Raw genomic sequence first — 19,569 nt, 5'->3', positions numbered from 1 at the left:
GTAGTTCAGAGAACCGGTAGCGGAAATTTTGAGTAGTTCAGAGAACCGGTAGAGGAAATTTTGAGTAATTCGGAGAACTGGTAGTGGAAATTTTGAGTAGTTCAGAGAACCGGTAGCGGAAATTTTGAGTAGTTCAGAGAACCGGTAGCGGAAATTTTGAGTAGTTCAGAGAACCGGTAGTGGAAATTTTGAGTAATTCGGAGAACCGGTAGTGGAAATTTTGAGTAGTTCGGAGAACCGGTAGTGGAAATTTTGAGTAGTTCGGAGAACCGGTAGTGGAAATTTTGAGTAGTTCAGAGAACCGGTAGCGGAAATTTTGAGTAGTTCAGAGAACCGGTAGCGGAAATTTTGAGTAGTTCGGAGATCCAGTAGCTGAAATTTTGAGTAGTTCAGAGAACCAGCAGCGGAAATTTTGAGTAGTTCAGAGAACCGGTAGTGGAAATTTTGAGTAGTTCGGAGATCCAGTAGCTGAAATTTTGAGTAGTTCAGAGAACCAGCAGCGGAAATTTTGAGTAGTTCAGAGAACCGGTAGTGGAAATTTTGAGTAGTTCGGAGAACCTGTAGTGGAAACTTTGAGTAGTTCGGAGATCCAGTAGCTGAAATTTTGAGTAGTTCAGAGAACCAGCAGCGGAAATTTTGAGTAGTTCAGAGAACCGGTAGCGGAAATTTTGAGTAGTTCAGAGAACCGGTAGTGGAAATTTTGAGTAATTCGGAGAACTGGTAGTGGAAATTTTGAGTAGTTCAGAGAACCGGTAGCGGAAATTTTGAGTAGTTCAGAGAACCGGTAGCGGAAATTTTGAGTAGTTCAGAGAACCGGTAGTGGAAATTTTGAGTAATTCGGAGAACTGGTAGTGGAAATTTTGAGTAGTTCGGAGAACCGGTAGTGGAAATTTTGAGTAGTTCAGAGAACCGGTAGCGGAAATTTTGAGTAGTTCAGAGAACCGGTAGTGGAAATTTTGAGTAGTTCGGAGAACCGGTAGTGGAAATTTTGAGTAATTCGGAGAACTGGTAGTGGAAATTTTGAGTAGTTCAGAGAACCGGTAGCGGAAATTTGGAGTAGTTCAGAGATCCGGTAGCTGAAATTTTGAGTAGTTTGGAGAACCGGCAGCGGAAATTTTGAGTAGTTCAGAGAACCGGCAGTGGAAATTTTGAGTAGTTTGGAGAACCGGCAGCGGAAATTTTGAGTAGTTCGGAGAACCGGCAGCGGAAATTTTGAGTAGTTCGGAGAACCGGTAGTGGAAATTTTGAGTAGTTCAGAGAACCGGTAGTGGAAATTTTGAGTAGTTCGGAGATCCAGTAGCTGAAATTTTGAGTAGTTCGGAGAACCGGCAGCGGAAATTTTGAGTAGTTCGGAGAACTGGTAGTGGAAAGTTTGAGTAGTTCGCAGAACCGGTGGTGGAAAGTTTGAGTAGTTCGGAGAACCTGTAGTGGAAACTTTGAGTAGTTCACAGAACCCGTAGCGGAAATTTTGAGTAGTTCAGAGAACCGGTAGCGGAAATTTTGAGTAGTTCAGAGAACCGGTAGCGGAAATTTTGAGTAGTTCGGAGAACCGGTAGTGGAAATTTTGAGTAATTCGGAGAACCGGTAGTGGAAATTTGAGTAGTTCAGAGAACCGGTAGTGGAAATTTTGAGTAGTTCAGAGATCCGGTAGCTGAAATTTTGAGTAGTTTGGAGAACCGGCAGCGGAAATTTTGAGTAGTTCAGAGAACCGGCAGCGGAAATTTTGAGTAGTTCAGAGAACCGGTAGCGGAAATTTTGAGTAGTTCAGAGAACCGGTAGCGGAAATTTTGAGTAGTTCGGAGATCCAGTAGCTGAAATTTTGAGTAGTTCAGAGAACCAGCAGCGGAAATTTTGAGTAGTTCAGAGAACCAGCAGCGGAAATTTTGAGTAGTTCAGAGAACCGGTAGTGGAAATTTTGAGTAGTTCGGAGAACCTGTAGTGGAAACTTTGAGTAGTTCGGAGATCCAGTAGCTGAAATTTTGAGTAGTTCAGAGAACCAGCAGCGGAAATTTTGAGTAGTTCAGAGAACCGGTAGCGGAAATTTTGAGTAGTTCAGAGAACCGGTAGAGGAAATTTTGAGTAATTCGGAGAACTGGTAGTGGAAATTTTGAGTAGTTCAGAGAACCGGTAGCGGAAATTTTGAGTAGTTCAGAGAACCGGTAGCGGAAATTTTGAGTAGTTCAGAGAACCGGTAGTGGAAATTTTGAGTAATTCGGAGAACCGGTAGTGGAAATTTTGAGTAGTTCGGAGAACCGGTAGTGGAAATTTTGAGTAGTTCAGAGAACCGGTAGTGGAAATTTTGAGTAGTTCAGAGAACCGGTAGCGGAAATTTTGAGTAGTTCAGAGAACCGGTAGCGGAAATTTTGAGTAGTTCGGAGATCCAGTAGCTGAAATTTTGAGTAGTTCAGAGAACCAGCAGCGGAAATTTTGAGTAGTTCAGAGAACCGGTAGTGGAAATTTTGAGTAGTTCGGAGATCCAGTAGCTGAAATTTTGAGTAGTTCAGAGAACCAGCAGCGGAAATTTTGAGTAGTTCAGAGAACCGGTAGTGGAAATTTTGAGTAGTTCGGAGAACCTGTAGTGGAAACTTTGAGTAGTTCGGAGATCCAGTAGCTGAAATTTTGAGTAGTTCAGAGAACCAGCAGCGGAAATTTTGAGTAGTTCAGAGAACCGGTAGCGGAAATTTTGAGTAGTTCAGAGAACCGGTAGTGGAAATTTTGAGTAATTCGGAGAACTGGTAGTGGAAATTTTGAGTAGTTCAGAGAACCGGTAGCGGAAATTTTGAGTAGTTCAGAGAACCGGTAGCGGAAATTTTGAGTAGTTCAGAGAACCGGTAGTGGAAATTTTGAGTAATTCGGAGAACTGGTAGTGGAAATTTTGAGTAGTTCGGAGAACCGGTAGTGGAAATTTTGAGTAGTTCAGAGAACCGGTAGCGGAAATTTTGAGTAGTTCAGAGAACCGGTAGTGGAAATTTTGAGTAGTTCGGAGAACCGGTAGTGGAAATTTTGAGTAATTCGGAGAACTGGTAGTGGAAATTTTGAGTAGTTCAGAGAACCGGTAGCGGAAATTTTGAGTAGTTCAGAGATCCGGTAGCTGAAATTTTGAGTAGTTCGGAGAACCGGCAGCGGAAATTTTGAGTAGTTCAGAGAACCGGTAGCGGAAATTTTGAGTAGTTCAGAGAACCGGTAGCGGAAATTTTGAGTAGTTCAGAGAACCGGTAGTGGAAATTTTGAGTAGTTCGGAGATCCAGTAGCTGAAATTTTGAGTAGTTCGGAGAACCGGTAGTGGAAATTTTGAGTAATTCGGAGAACTGGTAGTGGAAATTTTGAGTAGTTCAGAGAACCGGTAGCGGAAATTTTGAGTAGTTCAGAGATCCGGTAGCTGAAATTTTGAGTAGTTCAGAGAACCGGCAGCGGAAATTTTGAGTAGTTCAGAGAACCGGTAGCGGAAATTTTGAGTAGTTCAGAGAACCGGTAGTGGAAATTTTGAGTAGTTCGGAGATCCAGTAGCTGAAATTTTGAGTAGTTCAGAGAACCGGTAGTGGAAATTTTGAGTAGTTCGGAGATCCAGTAGCTGAAATTTTGAGTAGTTCGGAGAACCGGCAGCGGAAATTTTGAGTAGTTCAGAGAACCGGCAGCGGAAATTTTGAGTAGTTCGGAGAACTGGTAGTGGAAAGTTTGAGTAGTTCGCAGAACCGGTGGTGGAAATTTTGAGTAGTTCGGAGAACCGGTAGTGGAAAGTTTGAGTAGTTCGGAGAACCGGCAAATGCCACCTCTGGCTGGCTCCAGAGTGGGGTGGGAATGGAGATTTTGCAGTATCCTTTCCCTGCCACACCCACCAAGCCACACCCACAGATCCGGTAGTAAGAAAAATTGAGTTTCCCCACTGCATTAGTACCTCAATGTCAGCACTCTTGAGTTAGATCCTGCCTGTCAGTTTCTTCCTCGTAGTGGCCCTCAACGCCAACTTCAACCCCCGTGAGTTAGACATTGGTCCGCCCCCTTTAGCGTTTCTACTACCGATGACAGTTTCCTTTTGTTTTTTTGTTTCGATCAATCATTTAGATTTATCAGGCTGTCCAATTTGACACTAACGCTGGGTGACATAACAAAGAAAAACACACAGAACAGCCTTTCCCAGTGCTAAGGTTAAGAGGCCAGGAAAACATCGGGCATAGGAAAGAAGAGTTTCAAATGTCTACGGTGATTCTCCATCATCCAGGCCGTGGTTGCCCCAAAGGTGCTTTTTTCAAGAGGCAGCTGGACTTTCTGGTATTTCTTTGAAGAAGTTTCGCTTCTCATCCAAGAAGCTTCTTCAGCTCTGACTGGATGGTATCTTTTAAATTCAGATGGACTGCTGAAGGAGAACAAACCCATCAGGACTAAATTCAGCAGTCCATCTGCATTTAAAAGACACAGGCCACTCTTTTGAAGACAGCAAAGTCCACATTTTGGACATAGAGGACCGCTGGTTTGAAAGACGGGTCAAAGAGGCCATCTGTGTCAAAATTGAACAGCCCTCTCTCAACAGAGGCGGGGTGGGGGGATACCACATCATCTATCTCCAGTTTACAACACAGTCCTTTCAGCAGTTCCAAGAAGGCTCCACACCCATTTGCCCCACTCAGGTGACCCCAAGGACACAGATAAACTTCCAAGTGGCCTCAACGACTCTCTAAAAGGATGCAAATGACCAGCTGTCTGCAAGGAGTACAAATCCTTCCATTCCCCAGCATCCAGTCAGAGCTGAAGAAGCTTCTTGGATGAGAAGCAAAAGGTCTTCAAAAGAAAAAAACAGGAAGTCCAGTTGCCTCTTGAAAAAGCATCTTTGAGACTCCAAGTGGCCTCAACGACTCTCTAAAAGGATGCAAATGACCAGCTGTCTGCAAGGAGGATAAATCCTTCCATTCCCCACCATCCAGTCAGAGGTAAAGAAGCTTCAAGTGCCTCAATGACTCTCTAAAAGGATGCAAATGACCAGCTGTCTGCAAGGAGGATAAATCCTTCCATTCCCCACCATCCAGTCAGAGGTAAAGAAGCTTCAAGTGCCTCAATGACTCTCTAAAAGGATGCAAATGACCAGCTGTCTGCAAGGAGGATAAATCCTTCCATTCCCCACCATCCAGTCAGAGGTAAAGAAGCTTCAAGTGCCTCAATGACTCTCTAAAAGGATGCAAATGACCAGCTGTCTGCAAGGAGGATAAATCCTTCCGTTCCTCACTACCTAGTCAGAAGTAAAGAAGCTTCAAGTGCCTCAATGACTCTCTAAAAGGATGCAAATGACCAGCTGTCTGCAAGGAGGATAAATCCTTCCATTCCCCACCATCCAGTCAGAGGTAAAGAAGCTTCAAGTGCCTCAATGACTCTCTAAAAGGATGCAAATGACCAGCTGTCTGCAAGGAGGATAAATCCTTCCATTCCCCACCATCCAGTCAGAGGTAAAGAAGCTTCAAGTGCCTCAATGACTCTCTAAAAGGATGCAAATGACCAGCTGTCTGCAAGGAGGATAAATCCTTCCATTCCCCACCATCCAGTCAGAGGTAAAGAAGCTTCAAGTGCCTCAATGACTCTCTAAAAGGATGCAAATGACCAGCTGTCTGCAAGGAGGATAAATCCTTCCATTCCCCACCATCCAGTCAGAGGTAAAGAAGCTTCAAGTGCCTCAATGACTCTCTAAAAGGATGCAAATGACCAGCTGTCTGCAAGGAGGATAAATCCTTCCATTCCCCACCATCCAGTCAGAGGTAAAGAAGCTTCAAGTGCCTCAATGACTCTCTAAAAGGATGCAAATGACCAGCTGTCTGCAAGGAGGATAAATCCTTCCGTTCCTCACTACCTAGTCAGAAGTAAAGAAGCTTCAAGTGCCTCAATGACTCTCTAAAAGGATGCAAATGACCAGCTGTCTGCAAGGAGGATAAATCCTTCCATTCCCCACCATCCAGTCAGAGGTAAAGAAGCTTCAAGTGCCTCAATGACTCTCTAAAAGGATGCAAATGACCAGCTGTCTGCAAGGAGGATAAATCCTTCCATTCCCCACCATCCAGTCAGAGGTAAAGAAGCTTCAAGTGCCTCAATGACTCTCTAAAAGGATGCAAATGACCAGCTGTCTGCAAGGAGTATAAATCCTTCCGTTCCTCACCATCCAATCAGAGCTGAAGAAGCTTCAAGTGGCCTCAATGACTCTCTAAAAGGATGCAAATGACCAGCTGTCTGCAAGGAATATAAATCCTTCCTTTCCCCACCATCCAGTCAGAGGTAAAGAAGCTTCAAGTGCCTCAATGACTCTCTAAAAGGATGCAAATGACCAGCTGTCTGCAAGGAGGATAAATCCTTCCATTCCCCACCATCCAGTCAGAGGTAAAGAAGCTTCTTTTGATGAGAAGCTAAATGTCTTCAAGGAAAAATCAGAAAGTCCAGTTGCCTCTTGAAAAAAAAGCACCTTTGGCACAAGAGTTTTAAATCTGAATTATGATCATGCTTTGTGGTGAGAGGAATTAGGGGCAGCATTATTTTTTGCAGGTCCTTTCTATTCCTTCTCTTAAAGTCCAGCTTTCTTTTTTCCCCAAATACAGAGCATTAATGCCTTTCCTCCCCCTTAGAAATCTATTCTTTCCTTCTAGCCCTCCTTGAATGGATCACCACCTGGGATCTTAGAGATTCTTGCTCCTTTAATGTGGGCGGTTCCAAGCTGACTACCTATACCTGTGACGGCGAACTTTTTTCTTACGGCGTGCCAAAATTGTGTGCACTCTATTGTGCGTGCATGCGTGCCCACACCAATTCAATCCTCCCCACCCACTTGTGTATGCGCATATGACCACCAACACCGCAGGCTCTGGAGGCTTTCCTGAAATCTGGGGAGGGCGAAAATGGCCTCCCCCAGTCCTCCAGAAGGCTGAAAATTAGCTGGCCCCCGCGCTGGGGGAGCTGACGGCTGGTGTGCCAGGAAATATGGCTCCGCTTGCCACCTGTGGCACACATGCCATTGGTTTGCCATCACGGACCTATACATTTTCTTAGTAAATATCTTTAATTGCTCGGGTATATGTTATTTACTGTGTATTTCCCAAAAAGGAAATGAACCAGGTTTATAGGTATTTTTTTTTTCTGAATTAGAATGAGAGCACGCCAGATATAATTTGCTTCCGTGCGCCCAAGAGCATGTTGGACTTCAACTTCAGCTGTTCTAAATGTTCAGCTGCATGTGATTGACAGCCTGCCCGTTTCTCTGAATTTCTATGGATAAGCTATAATCCCATTTTGTTGCCTAGGAAAGAGGATTGATATGGACCGATCTGGTGGTTTTATTAAAAGACCCCATTTCTTGCTTCTCAACTGTCTCAGATTAGAATAGAATAACAGAATTGGAAGGGACCTTGGAGATCTTCTAGTCCAACCTCCTATACCACTTCAGACAAATGGTTATCCAACATCATCTTAAAATCTTTCAGTGTTGGAGGATTCACAACTTCTGGAGAAAAAGCTGTTCCGTTGATTAATTGTTCTCACTGTCAGGAAATTTCTCCTCAGTTCTAAGTTGCTTCTCTCCTTGATTAGTTTCCACCCATTGCTTCTTGTACTACCCTCAGGTGCCTTGGAGAATAGCTTGACTCCCTCTCCTTTGGGGCAACCCCTGAGATACTGGAAGACTGCTATCATGTCACCCCTATTTCTTTTCATTAAACTAGACATGCCCAGTTCCAGCAATCGTTCAAATTCAATCTATAAATGTCATTTTAATATATGCCGATTAGCGTACGTTCAAAGTGACAACAAAGTTATTCTAAGTCTTATTCTAAGTCTTGAGTTTGTCCTGTTCAACATAAGTCTTATTTCACCATTAACTATATACACCAGGGGTGTCCAAACTTGGGAACTTTAAGACTTGTGGACTTCAACTCCCAGAATTCCCCAGCCAGCATGGAATTCTGGGAGTTTTTGAGCCCATGCTTGAAGATGGCAGGTGAGATCCTGCCGAAACGTTGCAAAGACAATCTCAACCTTACACGGGAAAAGACCCAAATACAACAAAACCAGCATACCTACACCCGTGAAAATCTACGAAAACAAACACACACACACACACACACACACACACATATGTGTGTGTGTGTGTGTGTGTGTTGTATTTGTGCTGATAAATAAATAAAGGGAGACTAGTATAGATCTATTTCAAGCTATTTAGCTCTCATCAGCTAGCCATACCCTTACTGGGATTTGAACCTGGGCTGTATTACATATTAGGTAGGAGTCTTTGCCAATAAGCCACAGGCTCTCCTCCTTATCAGCTGAGCCAGGGAAATAGGTATGTATTTGTGCTAGGGAAATAGGTATGTATATATTTGGGCATACCAGGGGTTGTAACACAAATACATACCTATTTCCCTGGCTCAGCTGATAAGGAGGAGAGCCTGTGGCTTAGTGACTAAGACTCCTGCCTAATATGTAATACAGCCCAGGTTCAAATCCCAGTAAGGGTATGGCTAGCTGATGAGAGCTAAATAGCTTGAAATAGATCTATACTAGTCTCCCTTTATTTATTTATCAGCACAAATACAACACAAATATAAAAAGGCAACATTAAAAATAAAAATATGGTTTTCTGCTTGGATGGTTTTCTGTAATGAGCCGAAGGACAGAAAGAGGGAGTAGTGAGCTTCCTCCCATATTTGGGCATACCAGGGGTTGTAACACACACACACACATACATACATACATACATACATACATACATACGGCAGAACTCAAATGCCTTCCTGGTGGGTGGCATTCCAGCATGGCAGCCCTGGAGAGGGTGCAGTCCTAAGCCGCCTGCCAAACTCAGCGTGAGGCACTTTGCAAATGGAAAGTAATGCCCGGACAAACTTCCTGTGGTTTACCAACAAGTAAAAAGAAGCAGCACGTCTTGGCAGATTCACCAAACCCCCTTGGCAGTAATGAAGGAACATACTTCATTAACTGGCTGCACCGGTGTGTGGGTTCTATGTGAGAATTATTCCCGGGTTAGCTCAATGCATAAAATCCTCGACTGTCGACTATTTACAAGGTGTCTACTTCAAGCCTGCCCTTCCTTCATTGCCTGATCCGTCATGGAAAACCTGCACTTTGTAGGAGAATCATTGGTGAATTTTGCCGTGGGTTACAGAGGGCAGGTAATAGACATAGACTATATAGAACATAGAATAATAGAATTGGAAGGGACCTTGGAGGTCTTCTAGCCCGACCCCCTGCTTGATACTATTTCAGAGGGTCCAGTTTCATTTTGAAAGCCTCTAGGGATGGAGCACCCACAAATTCGGGAGGCAACTTCTGTTCCACTGGTTTATTGTTCTACTTTCAGGAAATTTCTCCTTCATTCTAGGTTTCTTCTCTCCTTGGTTAGTTTCCACCCATTGCTTCTCGTCCTGCCTTCAGGTGCTTTGGAGAAGAGCTTGACCCCCTTGTCTTTGTAGGAGCCCCTCAAATATTGGAGCGCTGCTATCATGTCACCCCTAGTCCTTCTTTTCATCAAACTAGATATCCCCAATTCCTGCTCTTCTCTGCACTCCTTCCAGAGTTGCAGAATCTTTTTTATATCATAGCCACCAGAACTGGATGCAGCAGTCCAAGTATGGCAGTACGAAGGCTTTGTAAAAGGGCTGGCTCAAAGTCACCCAACTGGGTTGGATGACTAAGATAGGACTAGAACTCACAGTCTCCCGGTTTCTAGGCTGCTGCCTTAACCATTAGATCAAACTGGCTTTTAAAACCTTAATTGTTTTTCTATTTATCTGTTTAGTGTCTGTGAGCCTGACAGAGTCACCTTATAAGTGAGAGGGGTGGCATATGAATTATCAATAGAAGGATAGAATCAAGAGCACGTGAAGGGTTAATACCACTTTATAAGGCCTTGGTAAGGCCACACTTGGAATACTGCATTCAGTTCTGGTCGCCACGATGTAAAAAAGATGCAGAGACTCTAGAAAGAGTGCAGAGAAGAGCAACAAAGAGGATGAGGGGACTGGAGACTAAAACATATGAAGAACGGTTGCAGGAACTGAGTATGTCTAGTTTAATAGAAAGAAGGACTAGGGGAGACATGATAGCAGTCTTCCAATATCTCAGGGGTTGCCACAAAGAAGAGGGAGTCAAGCTATTCTCCAACACACCTGAGGGTAGAACAAGAAGCAATGGATGGAAACAACTAACCAAAGAGAACTTAGAACTAAGGAGAAACGTCCTGACAGTGAGAACAATTAACTAGTGGAACAATTTTTCTCTACAAGTTGTGGTTGCTCAAACACAGGAGGGAAGAAGGGATGGGACAATCATTTGTCTGAAAGGGTACACAGTTTCCCGCCTGAGCAGCGGCTTGGAGTAAAAGACCTCCAAGGTCCTTCCAACTCTGTTATTCTCTTAAATAAATAGCAAGAAATATCCAAACTTCCCTAGCAGGCACTGCTGTGCAATGTTCCTCTTACTAACTTCCCTATCATGGTGGAGGAAAGTTCTTGGATTTACTTCAAAAGTAAATTTGCAGTAACCCTCGGCTTCCACGGCTGTGGCTATTTTGACTGGAGCTTATGGGACCTGTAGTCCAAAGTTCATCTGAAGACATCCAGCTGTCGTTGCTCAGGTAGCCTGGAGATGTGCTTCCAAGCAGTGAATGTTTTATTTTATTTTATTTTTTAAAAAAAGAGTCATTCTTGGCTGCAGCATGGCGCTGTACAGGACTCCGGCCAATAAATCATCTACAAAGCTTTCTGTGTTTGAAGCTTTCCCATTTTATAAAATGTCTAATGGATGTGCTATTTCTTCTCTTCTACTCCCACTTCATTCCCTTCACAAAAGAAGTTAGGCCTGCAAGCTTTAAATCAGCTTTATTAGCCCCCACCCCCCCACCCCCTTACATTCTCTTACTGGAGAGAAGCTCATTTAACGTAATGGCTCTTAACTTCTGAGTAAATATACATCATAAATGAGATGAAGGGAACAACTTCTGCTTTGAGCAAGTTGCAGTAGATAATAGCAATAGGCACTTCGCTATTTGCAAACAAAGACAGTTTCTTGGTTATTCCCTCCATTATTACATGCTGGGGAAAGTTCTCCTAAGGATATTATACAACCTTCACACAAAGCCCTTTTTTTAGTCACCGTTTGATTACAAGAGCGCTGAAAAAAGTGACTTAGGACTTTTACACTCATAGCCACTGCAGCATCCCCATAGTCACATGATCGAACGCTTGGCAATTGGTACGTATTTATGACCATTGCAGTGTCCGGGGGTAATGCAATTCCCTTTTGCGACCTTCTGACAAGCAAAGTCAGTGGGGAAGACAGATGGGGGAGGAAAAAGAATCTAGAAAGAGTGCAGAGAAGAGCAACAAAGATGATTAGGGGACTGGAGGCTAAAACATATGAAGAACGGTTGCAGGAACTGGGTATGTTTAGCTTAAGAGAAAGAAGGACCAGGGGAGACATGATAGCAGTCTTCCAATATCTCAGGGGTTGCCACAAAGAAGAGGGAATCAAGCTATTCTCCAAGGCACCTGAGGGCAGAACAAGAAGCAATGGGTAGAAACTAATCAAGGAGAGAAGCAACTTAGAACTTAGGAGAAATTTCCTGACAGTTAGAACAATTAATCAGTTTGCCTCCAGAAGTTGTGAATGCCCCAACACTGGAAGTCTTTAAGAAGATGTTGGATAGCCATTTGTCTGAAACGGTATAGGGTTTCCTGCCTAGGCAGGGGGTTGGACTAGAAGACCTCCAAGGTCCCTTCCAACTGTTCTGTTCTGCTCTATTCTATTCTATTCTATTCACAACCATGTTACTAACTGCTGTGATTTGCCTAACAACTGTAGCAAGAAAGGTCATAAAGTGAGGCAAAACTTACTTAACAACTTAGCCACAGAAATTTTGCCCATAAGCGGAGGCCTACCTCTCATATGAACAATGGCAGCAAAATAACTTTTTTATGCCGTATTATAAAATTTAAAAAAAAAAAATCCTTCTGCCAACGATGTAAAAGTAAGAGTTCTGTTTCTGTTTTGTCAGACTTCGGAGAGGAACCGATGCAACCGAACCAGGGAGCCCCACTCCCCAACAGCACAGCCCGCCACGTGCTTCCTCTCTCTCACGTGTCCACCTTTCTCTCTTTCTTTTTCCTCCCCTTCAGGCATGCTCCTGGTCACAGCAGACACCCTGGGCCACGATTTCCACATTTTCCAAATCCTCACCCACCCTTGGTCGTCCTCTCAAAGCGCCGTCCATCATTTGTACACGCTGCACCGCGGGGAGACCGAAGCTAAAGTAAGTTGCTGAAGGGGGCTGGGGGGGGGCTGGGGGGTGAAGCGGGAGGCTCCTTTCTCAACTTGGCAGGGCGATTCATCGTGGGTGTCGGTCAAAACTGCTGGTCTTGCAGTCGAGTCAGAGGAAGGCCACTTAGGAAGGGTTCATACATTTCTGTAAAAAGATTCATCTGCATGTGGTTTTCTTTCTTTCTTTCTTTCTTTCTTTCTTTCTTTCTTTCTTCCTTCCTTCCTTCCTTCCTTCCTTCCTTCCTTCCTTCCTTCCTTTTTTTTGGTTTTGTTTTAAACGAGAGGATAAAAGGCGGCTGCGTTCAATTTTAAATCAAGGAGCCAACAGTTTGCTAAATGTTAAGAGCCACGGTGGCGCAATGGTAAAAATTTGGTACTGCAGGCTACTTTTGCTGGCTGCCGGCTGCCTGCAGTTTGGCAGTTCGACTCTCACCAGGCTCAAGGTCGACTCAGACTTCCATCCTTTCCGAGGTCGGTAAAATGAGGAGCCAGATTGTTGGGGGCAAGAGGCTGGTTCTGTAAACTTCTAAGAGAGGGCGGTAAAACACTGAGAAGTGGTATATACCCTGTTTCCCTGAAAATAAGACCTCCCCAGATAAGAAGCCCAATTGGGCTTTTGAGCGCATGCATGCCCTAAAATAAGCCCTCCCTGAAAATATTGCAACACAACATCAGTCATAAGGTGACCACACTCTCCATCTCCTGCACCTCAAAAATAATGAGACCTCCCCGAAAATAAGGCCAAGTGCTTATTTCAGGGGTCAAAAGAATATAAGACCCCCTAAATAAGCACTTGGCCTGTATTATTTTCAGGGAACCACAGTAGGTCTTATTGCTATTGCCCACTGCCAGGAGTTCGATCCTGACCAGGTCAAGGTTGTCTCAGCCTTCCATCCTTCCCAGGCTGGTAAAATGAGGACCCAGATTATTGGGGGCAATAGGCTAACACCGTAAACTGCTTAGAGAGGCCTGTAAAGCACAGTGAAATGGTACACAAGTCTAAATATTATTGCAGGGAAACTCTGCCCATCGTCAGGAGTTCGATCCTGACTGATTCAAGGTTGACTCAGCCTTCCATCCTTCCGAGGTGTGTAAAATGAGGACCCAGATTGTTGGGGGCAATATGCTGACTCTGCAAACTGCTTAGAGAGGGCTGCAAAAGCCCTGTGAAGCAGTGTATAAGTCTAAGTGCTACTGCAGATTAACTCTGCCCACTGTCAGGAGTTCCATCCTGACCTGCTCAAGGTTGACTCAGCCTTCCTTCCTTTCCGAGATCAGTAAAATGTTGGGGGCCGTATGCTGACTCTCAGAACTGCTTAAAGAGGACTGTAAAGCACTGTGAAGCAGTATATAAGTCTCCACAGTCGCACGATCATAATTCGGGTGCTTGCCAACTGGCTTGTATTTGTGATGCTTGCAACATCCCACAAACACGTGATCTCCATTGGCATCTTTCCCAGCCGGCTTTTGACAAGCAAAGTCAACGGGAGAAGCTGAATTTGCTTCATAAACACGTGAATCACCTAACAATAGCAACGATTCGCTTAACAAATGTGGCCCAAAAGGCTATAAAATCAGACCCAACTCACTTTAACAACTGCCTTGCTTCGCGATGGACATTCTGGTCCCAACTGTGGTCATAAGTCAAAGATTACTTAAGACCCTTAATAGCATACATACCTTGTACAATGCAATATTGTTGGCGGTACAAAAGTAAGCAGAGATTAAATATTTGGAGGAGAAACATGGAAGGAATGACACAATTAGAAGGGACCTTGGAGGTCTTCTAGTTCAACCCCCTGCTCAAGCAGGAGGCCCTATACCATGTTAGACAAATGGCTATCCAGCATCTTCTTAAAGACTCCCAGTGTTGGGGCATTCACAACTTCTGGAGGCAAGTCTTTCCACTGATTAATTGTTCTAATTGTCAGGAAATTTCTCCTTAGTGCTAAGTTGCTTCTCTCCTTGATTAGTTTCCACCCATTGCTTCTTGTTCTACCCTCAGGTGCTTTGGAGAGTAGCTTGACTCCTTCTTCTTTGGGGCAGCCCTTGAGATACTGGACGACTGCTGTCTCCCCTAGGGCTGCTGTCATACATTGCAATCTGTACAAACCTCTCTGGGAGTGAAGCCACACTGGGGGCGTGTTAATTTCATTTCTGAACATTGCCCTTCCGAAGTGCACTAATCCTTTCCTCTCGGCTACACACCAGCTTAGGGTCTCCTCAGCCTTCTCACGTTCTTTCCGTGGGTTGGAATTTTAACTTCCCTAACCTGTGGGCAGCACCATGTTTGACCAGCTGGAAGGAGGTTGGTAATAACTTAAAGCTGTACAGAAGAGTCTTTTGGTTCAGAATTCAGTCCTAAAATACCCACTTGGTGGGGTTGAAAGGATTTCATGATTTATTATATAAGATTTTTATTTCTTCTTGGTTTTTAGAAGCTGCTGATCAAGACAATCCTCCGATAGGATAGGATAGGATCAGGGGTGAAATTCAGCAGGTTCTGACAGGTTGTGGAGAACCAGTAGGGGAAATTTTGAGTAGTTCGGAGAACCGGCAAATACTCCCTCTGGCTGGCCTCAGAGTGGGGTGGGAATGGAGATTTTGCAGTATCCTTCCCCTGCCACCCCCACCAAGCCACACCCACAGAACCGGTAGTAAAAATATTTGAATTTCACCACTGGATAGGATAAGATAGGACAGGACAGGACAGGACAGGAGAAGGGTAGGATGCTGTACAGTAGAATAGGAATAGGAATAGAATAGAATAGAATACATTTAGAAGGGATCTTGTAGGTCATCCAGCCCAACCCCCTGTTCAAGAGTCTCAACAACTTTTTTACATTGTGGCGAACAAAACTGAATGCCGTATTCCAAGTGTCGCCTTACCAAGGCCTTATAAAGTGGTATTAACCCTTCACGTGATCTTGATTCTCTCCCTCTGTTGATGCAGCCTATAGAACTGTGTTGGCTTTTTTGGCAGCTGCTGCACACGGCTGGCTCATATTTAAATGGTTGTCCACTAGGACTCCAAGATCCCTCTGACAGTTGCTACTGTTGAGCAAGGTACCACCTATACTGTACCTGTGCATTTTGTTTTTCTTGCCTAAATGTAGAACCTGACTCTTAAAATGAAATTCAATTATTAGATAGTGCCCAATGTTCAAGTTTGTCAAGATCCTTCTGTATCTTAAGCCTATCTTCTGGAGTGTTGGCTATTCCTGCCAGCTTGGTGTCATCTGCAAATTTGATGAGTTCCCCATTTATTCCCTCATCCAAATCATTGATGAAGATGTTGAAGAGATCCTGGAACACCGGGGAACTACCAGAGGACTGGAAAAGAGCTGATGTGGTTCCCATCTTCAAAAAAGGGAAAAAATTAGATCCAGGAAACTACAGACCTATCAGCCTAACCTCAATACCAGGAAAGATTCTGGAAAAAATAATCAAGCAACGAATTTGCGAACACCTAGAAGCAAACAAAGTAATAGCCAAAAGCCAACATGGATTTGTCAAAAACAGATCATGCCAGACTAATCTTATTGCATTCTTTGATAATGTGACAAAATTAGTGGACCAGAGGAATGCCGTTGATATAGTTTACTTGGACTTCAGTAAGGCTTTTGATAAGGTAGATCATAACCTACTACTAGATAAAGTAGAAGAATGTGGGTTAGACAGCATCACCACCAGATGGATTGGTAACTGGCTGACCAACCGCACTCAACGTGTAGTTCTCAATGGAACTGCATCTACATGGAGGGAAGTATGCAGTGGAGTACCCCAAAGCTCTGTTTTAGGCCCAGTACTCTTCAACATCTTCATCAATGATTTGGATGAGGGAATAAATGGGGAACTCATCAAATTTGCAGATGATACCAAGCTGGCAGGAATAGCCAACACTCCAGAAGATAGGCTTAAGATACAGAAGGATCTTGACAAACTTGAACATTGGGCACTATCTAATAAAATGAAATTCAATGGTGAAAAGAGTAAGGTTCTACATTTAGGCAACAAAAACGGAATGCACAGGTACAGTATAGGTGATACCTTACTCAGTAGTAGTAACTGTGAAAGGGATCTTGGAGTCCTAGTGGACAACCATTTAAATATGAGCCAGCAGTGTGCAGCAGCTGCCAAAAAAGCCAACACAGTTCTAGGCTGCATCAACAGAGGGATAGAATCAAGATCATGTGAACTGTTAATACCACTTTATAATGCCTTGGTAAGGCCACACTTGGAATACTGCATTCAGTTCTGGTCACCACGATGTAAAAAAGATGTGGAGACTCTAGAAAGAGTGCAGAGAAGAGCAACAAAGATGATTAGGGGACTGGAGACTAAAACATATGAAGAACGGTTGCAGGAACTGGGTATGTTTAGCTTAAGAGAAAGAAGGACTAGGGGAGACATGATAGCAGTCTTCCAATATCTCAGGGGCTGCCCCAAAGAAGAGGGAGTCAAACTATTCTCCAAAGCACCTGAGGGTAGAACAAGAAGCAATGGGTGGAAACTAATCAAGGAGAGAAGCAACTTAGAACTGAGGAGAAATTTCCTGACAGTGAGAACAAGTAATCAGTGGAACAGCTTGCCTCCAGAAGTTGTGAATGCCCCAACACTGGAAGTCTTTAAGAAGATGTTGGATAGCTATTTGTCTGAAACGGTATAGGGTTTCCTGCCTAGGCAGGGGGTTGGACTAGAAGACCTCCAAGGTCCCTTCCAACTCTACTATTGTATTGTATTGTAAGAGTACTGGGCCCAAAACAGAGCCTTGGGGTACTCCACTGCATACTTCCCTCCATGTAGATGCAGTTCCATTGAGAACTACACGTTGAGTGCGGTTGGTCAGCCAGTTACGAATCCATCTGGTGGTGATACTGTCCAACCCACATTTTCTTACTTCAACTAATAGTAGGTTATGGTCTACTTTATCAAATGCCTTCCTGAAGTCCAAGTAAATATAATCCTTTAAAGTTACAAAAAAAACCAAGGAAACAAGGGCAATACAAGTCAACAGTGAGAACCCCCTCAGTCAAAACAAAAGGAAGCAAAAAACAAAAACAGAACGATAAGGGTTTTTTTAAAGCTCTGAAGTGAGGTACAAAATCCAAGGAGAAGGCAGATAATTTATGTATATCACGCAGAATCAGTATTCAACATACATATTGCCTCCCTACATAGAAAGAATGTATATTAGCTGTTGGACTTTGGGTAAACTGGCATTTGAAAATGCCAATGGAAGAGAATATTTGTAGCTCAGAGTTGAACTGTGGCATCCGTGCTTGGTTGATTTCTTGCAGATGTTTCATTACCCAACTAGGTAACATCATCAGTCCTGTCAGTGTTAGTGGGAGTGATCTTGGTGGTGCCTTGACTAGGCTGATATTTCCTGTTAAGTTGTTTGTCTATGGAGATTTGAGGTCATCCAGGTTGTGGATGTCCCAAAGGTGCTTTCTTTCAAGAGGCAACTGGACTGTCTGGTTTTTCTTTTGAAGACGTTTTGCTTCTCATCCAAGAAGCTTCTTCAGCTCTGACCGGATAGTGAGGAATGGAAGGATGTATACTCCATGCAGACAGCTGGTCATTTGCATCCTTTTAGAGAGTCGCTGAGGCCACTTGGAGTCCCAAAGATGCTTTTTCAAAAGGCAACTGGACTTCCTGTTTTTTTCTTTTGAAGACGTTTCGCTTCTCATCCAGGAAGCTTCTTCAGCTCTGACCAGATTGTGAGGAATTGAGGGATTTATACTCCTTGCAGACAGCTGGTCATTTGCGTCCATCTAGAGCAGGGATTCCCAACCTTTTCTATACTCCGTACCCCTAGAACACTTCTGATATATTCTCGCACCCCTTACAAAAGTAAATAATTATACGTATGTAATTATGCATATACACTATAATTTTGAAACTTCTAAACCCACATTTTCGCACCCCCTGGACTATCGTCTCACAACCCCGGGGGCTGCGAGCAACCCCAGTTGGGAACCCCTGTTTTAGAGGGTTGTTGAGGCCCCTTGGAGGTTTATCCGTGTCCTTAGGGACACCTGAGTAGCGCTAATGGTTCCTGTAGTCTACAATTTTTCCTCTGGAAATCCATTCCTACTCCCACGCCATTCAAAGCCTGTTCATCCCAAATTGTGTAGCTAAAAGTCCGTCGAGATTCTCACTCATCCAAGCCACAGTTGTCCCAAAGGTGCTTTTTCTGGAGGCAATTGGACTTTCTGGTTTTTTCTTTTGAAGACGTTTCACTTCTTGTCCAAGGAGCTTCTTCAACTCTTAACTGGATGGTAGGGAATGGAAGGATTTATATTCCTTGCAGACAGCTGGTCATTTGCATCCTTTTTAGAGAGTCATTGAGGCCACTTGAAGCTTCTTCAGCTCTGACTGGATGGTAGGGAATGGAAGGATTTATATTCCTTGCAGACAGCTGGTCATTTGCATCCTTTTTAGAGAGTCATTGAGGCCACTTGAAGCTTCTTCAGCTCTGACTGGATGGTGGGGAATGGAAGGATTTATCCTCCTTGCAGACAGCTGGTCATTTGCATCCTTTTTAGAGAGTCATTGAGGCCACTTGAAGCTTCTTCAGCTCTGACTGGATGGTGGGGAATGGGAGGATTTATCCTCCTTGCAGACAGCTGGTCATTTGCATCCTTTTTAGAGAGTCATTGAGGCCACTTGAAGCTTCTTCAGCTCTGACTGGATGGTGGGGAATGGGAGGATTTATATTCCTTGCAGACAGCTGGTCATTTGCATCCTTTTTAGAGAGTCATTGAGGCCACTTGAAGCTTCTTCAGCTCTGACTGGATGGTGGGGAATGGAAGGATTTATATTCCTTGCAGACAGCTGGTCATTTGCATCCTTTTTAGAGAGTCATTGAGGCCACCTGAAGCTTCTTCAGCTCTGACTGGATGGTGGGGAATGGGAGGATTTATATTCCTTGCAGACAGCTGGTCATTTGCATCCTTTTTAGAGAGTCATTGAGGCCACTTGAAGCTTCTTCAGCTCTGACTGGATGGTGGGGAATGGGAGGATTTATACTCCTTGCAGACAGCTGGTCATTTGCATCCTTTTTAGAGAGTCATTGAGGCCACTTGAAGCTTCTTCAGCTCTGACTGGATGGTGGGGAATGGGAGGATTTATCCTCCTTGCAGACAGCTGGTCATTTGCATCCTTTTTAGAGAGTCATTGAGGCCACTTGAAGCTTCTTCAGCTCTGACTGGATGGTGGGGAATGGGAGGATTTATATTCCTTGCAGACAGCTGGTCATTTGCATCCTTT

General features: G+C 44.0%; 1 protein-coding gene across 1 annotated transcript in view; it reads left to right on the top strand.

Moving 5' to 3' along the window:
• Positions 1-19,569, top strand: part of BCAS3 (BCAS3 microtubule associated cell migration factor) — a 630,880-nt gene that overhangs the window by 212,199 nt on the left and 399,112 nt on the right. Inside the window, exon 14 of the mRNA XM_081943945.1 lies at positions 12,153-12,286. Coding sequence (XP_081800071.1) covers positions 12,153-12,286 — 134 coding nt within the window. The remainder of the gene's footprint in view (positions 1-12,152; positions 12,287-19,569) is intronic.

Source organism: Natrix helvetica, assembly GCF_964273705.1.
Source record: "Natrix helvetica genome assembly, chromosome: 2".
Classification (NCBI taxonomy): Eukaryota; Metazoa; Chordata; class Lepidosauria; order Squamata; family Natricidae; genus Natrix; species Natrix helvetica.
The sequence above is the reverse complement of the archived record's forward strand: the minus strand, read 5'-3'. Positions and strand labels throughout refer to the sequence as shown.